The following is a 5,513-nucleotide window of genomic DNA, read 5'->3' as shown; positions in this document are numbered from 1 at the left end:
GAATAAAATTATTCTTTGTATTTTTAATATGCATAGGGAAACAAATATTTTATATATAGATTTTTAATATACAAGCGTATATATGTTATCATATACATGGGAAAAAATTATAAAACAAAACGAGTTATTTTTTAAATTTTAATTCATGTGAGAATAATACAGGGATGGAAAATTGTTATTTATATTTGTTATATGTATAAGGTAACATTATAAATGTATCTGGTTACTTTCTTGTGAATGAAGTTTTTCTGTATTATTAAAAAAAAACATTATAAAATAAGTTGCGTTGAGGTAAGGCAAATTGATGTTTATGGATAGTATATCTATTTTTTATTTTTTGCTATAATTATGGTTTATAAATATTATTATGACACAGTAAATTATAGTGTATAGTTTATTATAGTACATTTTTTTTTTCCTAGGGTGATGAATAAGCCAACATATTTTAAAAGAAATTAAGCTTATTTTATTTTAATTTGGAAGGGGCGAGCATGAGAATAATAAAAATTATTACTCAGATTTTAATTTGTAAGAGTAACAAGTGATAGATTTAATAATATTTATTGAAGGATAAATTACATTCTCCAATTAATTATCCGGAAACTAGTAAAAAAATTTAATTATACAAAGCAAAACTAAGTAGTAAAATCACTTTTATATTTAATTTCATTTTTTTTCATACTGACTAAAAAAGAGTACAAAGCATAATCATCCAGAAAATATTATATTTAAAATAAAATAAATCATTTATATCCTTACGAAATAAAATTTAAAATAAAATAAGTTGTTATTTAAATTTAAATAAATAACAAATTCTAATTCCATGTAGCCTCAAATATTTTTTTTATTTTTATAATTCTATTTTAATTTTACCTTTTAAATATTACAATATCTCATGGAATACAGAATAAATCTAGTTGATGATACGAGGTTTTAGTCTACAAATTAATAAGTATTCCAAACAGAATTTAATCACGAATCATTAGCTATAAGAAATCGAACGTCAAAGAAGCAACCGATAATTGAAAAAGCGATGTCACATAAGCATGGTATTAAAACTCAAATCAAATCGGCCGGTCAACCTAAAAAATGATGATCCAATTCCTTATTCGGTCTGAATTTACTTCTAAACTAGTGAGAGAATGAATCAGTATAACTCGATTAATCCGGTGGGTTGACTGAGTTAACTGGGTTATTATTTTTTCAAACAAAACCCCTAAAATGAGATCGTTTTGGGAGATTTTTTTTCATTTTTAATTTTTCAAAATGTTGAGTTCAGAAATAAGATAACAAAAAAAAAAGGTGAAACTGAAGTTAAAAAATGAAAAATTAGAGACAAAACACGTTAAGTTCAATTCAAATTTCCAAACACCGTTCAATTCGACCTTTTGTCTGTGTCTCGCCTCTCTCACCTAACCTAATTGGTGTCTCTTCTCCAGCTTAACCTCCATCTCTTCTTCAAGCTCCAGCTCTATCTCCATCTCTACTATCTCGGTCTCTTCTTCAATTTAATCTCTGACTCTTTGTCTCTTATCCAGCTCTATCTCCATTTCTACTGTCCCCATCTCTTCTCCAACTCAATCTCCGTCTATTCTCTAGACTTTTAAAATTGAAAAATTGTAATTGTGAGAATAAATATTTAAAGTATTATATTTTATTATTGTTAGATTTTTGAGTGGTTGAATTTAATTAAATGTTTTTATAATTAATATCTTTTTATTTAAATTATATTATTTTAATCAGTTTACCACCGGTTCAACCCAAAATTCAACCTTGATTGAACAACTAGCCCGCGACCCAATGTTATGATCAATTCAATTGCCAGTCCGATTTTACATATCTTACACAGAAGTAACCTTACAACTGTTAACACTGAAAACATTTTACTCTCGTAATTCTACAACGAACGAATTCCACGCAAAAATAAAGCAAGACCATCAAACAGACAAGTGCACTTCCTGAACTCAGTGTCATCAAGGTTCACCAGGACTATAAATAAACGCAGTTAAACAAGTATGTACAGAAACCCCCTGAACTCTTCCATCTTAATCTTTAAATACGACCCAAAAAAAAAAAAGACAAGAAATTAAGATCACAGAATTGGAATGACGACCACGAAAGCAGCTGAATGGAAAGAAAAACACTCCTTCCTTGCACCGTACCAAGGAACCCTAAAAAAATAAAACTACAAGATAGCGCTTTAACTAATGACGGGGTTCAAAGTTAAACAGGATATTGATGTATACCCAACTGCACAACAATAGTAAGCCACTTCAGTCCTTCTTTCTGTCCTTCAGAGGTCCCTTGGGAATCTTACTCAAAACCTTGGCATCAAACACTGCATACTGCTTCTTAATCTCGCCGGTTGCCTTCTCAGCAAAGGCATCCACGTGATCTTCATACTTCTCGTAGAGCACAGGAATAGTGTGAAGCAAAACAAAGGCTGTTCCACGCTCATTAGATTAATTAAATCAGCACAGCATTTAAACTATCAGGTAGTAAGTGCTAATCTGCGATAAAAACCTTAATAAAAAATGGAAAAGTTTGTTACCTATATAGAACAACGTCAAGAAGTTGCACCAGTTCCCCACGATAGAAAAAACCCATAGTCCTGCGATAACCTAACATATAATACAAAAAGTAAAATACGGGCCAAGAAAGTATGAAGAATTGCACACCCAACCTTGATTAACAACACACAATTCACTGTTAAATGACAACCAGGACAATCAAATAACATGATAGAGAAAACAATAAATACAAAATGCAACCCCACTCCCCTCTTCCTTTTTTGGCCCCTTCTTCTTTAACCCACTAACTTCCCGGAAAGGATTTAAATCCTCTGAAATTGTAGTGAATTTCTGTGAAGTTTTTCTTTTTTACAAAAAAGAGAGAGAGAAGATTTTATATTTTATAAAAAATAATAAAATGAGCAAAAATACTCTAAAAAAAAAAACAGAAAACTTCACCTAAATTCACCAATCCCAACTTCAGAAGATTTAAATCCTCATTAAAGACCCACACACTCAGCTCTCTCTCAAATTTAACCCCCTGCTTTTAACACTTTGATAGTAATAGATTTTTCAATGAACAAGCACAAGGTTGGAACACAGTATGAAATGACTACAAAATTGTAAGTTATAAAAGGAAATGAACATACAGAAAGAAATTTCTTGAGATCCCTCCCTGATGCAATATCCCTCAAAGTAGCAATCAACCAATTGATCTCGATTCTAAGAGCAGAAGCAAACTGTCGAACAGGTTCCTCTGGAATGTGAACATCTGGTATCCGTGGTGGAGATCTGATAAAAATTGATTATTTAACCAAGTAACTAGCCCATGAAAGATAATTAATAACTTAAAACTAGACATGGTCTTGAGGCTTTACTTGTTGATAAAAGTTGAGGCATTAGACCACAGGAACAAAATTGCCAGTGCAAGGATCAGGATGTGGCAGACCAAAGTGAGTAGATGGTATTCAAGCAATTCAAATAGAACCCAAACGACCGTGGCAACACCAAGCGCAGAGGCTGATATCTTCTTATTCCTCCATAGCATAACATCTGCCGCTGTTACGTGAACAAGCAAATCAGAAGACACCAACAAATAAAGCAAACACCAAGGAAACTGGAGAGGGGAGCAAATCTAGGCCCCAAATGGAAAGTATGCCAATTTAATGAAGATTTTTCACCATAAATAACGAATTGATGAACCATAACCCCGGATCAGAACCAAGCTCAAAAAGCACTCAATCTGATATCAACCGTCGCCCGTGGGGCGGGGGACGGGGGAGTTTCATCCGATACAACACTTACAAGGACGTGGTTCTCACAATATCTAGACTCAAGAATTTTGACGATGAATTATGCACTAAATTCAAAATTTTAGGACATAAAATTAAGATGATATTACCTGTAATTAATTCAAGGATGTATTCACAAATTTACAACAGAGAAACAGGCATAATAGAGTCAAATCATATGACTTCAGTAATGATTTTACTTAAATCAAGTTTAATCACTGAAAAGAGGAGTAGAAGAATCGTATTCAGACCTCGATCAAAAGATTAGAAACGAGGAAAGGTATATATAAAGCACGAGAATGACGGTGCTCTAAATGGTTAGGAAACTGAAGTTCCCTGAGAAATAGAAAAGATCGTAATAAAGAAACTACGTACGTTTTCCGCCACCAAGGACCTTATGAACAGGTTTTTCCCTTCCAAAAAGTCGGAAAATCTTGGACTGGATCGAAGGAGTAGATTTATCCTTCTCGTCGTCCGAATCAGACGAAGACGACGAGGAATGGCGGTCATGAATCTTCTCAGAAATCTTCTCTAACAATGATTCAGACTTCGGTTCCTCGTGCTCGTGATGCTCAGCCATGATTCACCAACTGAAAATTTCGCACTTCCAATCGGCAATCAATCAACAAAAACCCTAGAGCTGGTTTCGAAACGTCTGGAAGGAATAAGACCCACGAATGCGAAAAATGGCCGTGCCGTGCTTGTTAGCCTTTAAGGTTAGGGAGCGGACCGATGTTGATGGTCTAACGGATGGCATCTCAGCCGTTCAAGTGAAGAGAGTGACCCGAACTCTCATGGTTCATAACCGAACCCGGAAACGAAATAGCGGGGAACGATTGACGGAGTTACAAGTTTCCGTGAGAACGGTGGAAGATATCAAAAGGGGACCCGCAGATCAGCATCCGTTAAACTAAACGGCTCCTGCACCCTGATCAAGTGGACGCGTGGCGCGAATATGATAATCGGCGTTTCAAAGTCACACAGTGCGAAAGCGGTCATGAAAACTGCGTGCGAGTGCTTGGCATTGAATGTCTCCACCCTTTTTCTCTTCATTTTCCTTCATTTCCTCTTTTCTTATTATTTAAATTATTTTATTAAATAATTTTTTAAAATAATAAAATTAATGAATGGTGAGGATGGATGAAATAAAGAAAAATAAAAAAAAAATAAAGAGACTCCTCTCCTGTGAGTACTCGTCGGATTTGGAGCAAAACCCTCCTCCATTTCACTTTAAAATTTAAAATAATCTATGATGTTCATTTAAATTAATTTTTAAATATTTTTAATATTATATTTATTAATATAAAAAATTAAAATTAGATTTGGGCTATACTAAGTGCATTTAAATAATTAATTTATAAAGTTTATAAATTCATTAATATTAAAATATATTATTTAAATTATACATGAATTATCTAGAATCCATTTAGATTATCAAATTATAAAATTATAAATTTTTTAATATTAAATTAGACTAGTTAAATTTGTAATGATCAAATTAATAATAAACAAATTTATTAAAATTTTTTATAAATTTTATTTAAATAAATATAAAATAAAAATAAAAAATTTTAAATTTAAAAAAATGCAGATCCCCTGAGAAGGGATCAGTATTATGGTGTTCATCCCAATGAGTAATGAACACTAAAGATAATCTACATTTAATATTAAATTTTTTTACACTTTTCATGCCAATAAATATATTATTAAA

The 5,513-nt window shown here is 32.3% G+C and overlaps 1 protein-coding gene across 1 annotated transcript; it reads right to left on the bottom strand.

Moving 5' to 3' along the window:
* Nucleotides 1-1,924: 1,924 nt before the first annotated feature.
* Nucleotides 1,925-4,493, bottom strand: LOC129321456 (reticulon-like protein B2). Its single transcript, XM_054967223.1, has 5 exons — nt 4,178-4,493; nt 3,389-3,569; nt 3,161-3,302; nt 2,552-2,621; nt 1,925-2,443 (listed from the first exon to the last, which is right to left on the bottom strand). The coding sequence occupies exons 1-5, from the start codon at nt 4,380-4,382 to the stop codon at nt 2,274-2,276; spliced, it is 768 nt and encodes a 255-aa protein (XP_054823198.1). The 5' UTR covers nt 4,383-4,493; the 3' UTR covers nt 1,925-2,273.
* Nucleotides 4,494-5,513: the final 1,020 nt, after the last annotated feature.

The sequence above is a fragment of the Prosopis cineraria genome, unplaced genomic scaffold, assembly GCF_029017545.1.
Source record: "Prosopis cineraria cultivar Desert tree isolate PC_DT_omini unplaced genomic scaffold, ASM2901754v1 PC10, whole genome shotgun sequence".
NCBI classification, from domain to species: Eukaryota; Viridiplantae; Streptophyta; class Magnoliopsida; order Fabales; family Fabaceae; genus Prosopis; species Prosopis cineraria.
The sequence above is the reverse complement of the archived record's forward strand: the minus strand, read 5'-3'. Positions and strand labels throughout refer to the sequence as shown.

What these genes read in the sequence shown, in the direction of transcription:
- LOC129321456 (XM_054967223.1), bottom strand. Translation starts at nt 4,382, where the DNA reads ATGGCTGAGCATCACGAGCACGAGGAACCGAAGTCTGAATCATTGTTA. An exon ending in GGTCCTTGGTGGCGGAAAAC is followed by an intron (nt 3,570 to 4,177) that starts GTACGTAGTTTC and finishes TTCACGTAACAG; the next exon opens with CGGCAGATGTTATGCTATGG. An exon ending in CTTGACGTTGTTCTATATAG is followed by an intron (nt 2,444 to 2,551) that starts GTAACAAACTTT and finishes AGCGTGGAACAG; the next exon opens with CCTTTGTTTTGCTTCACACT.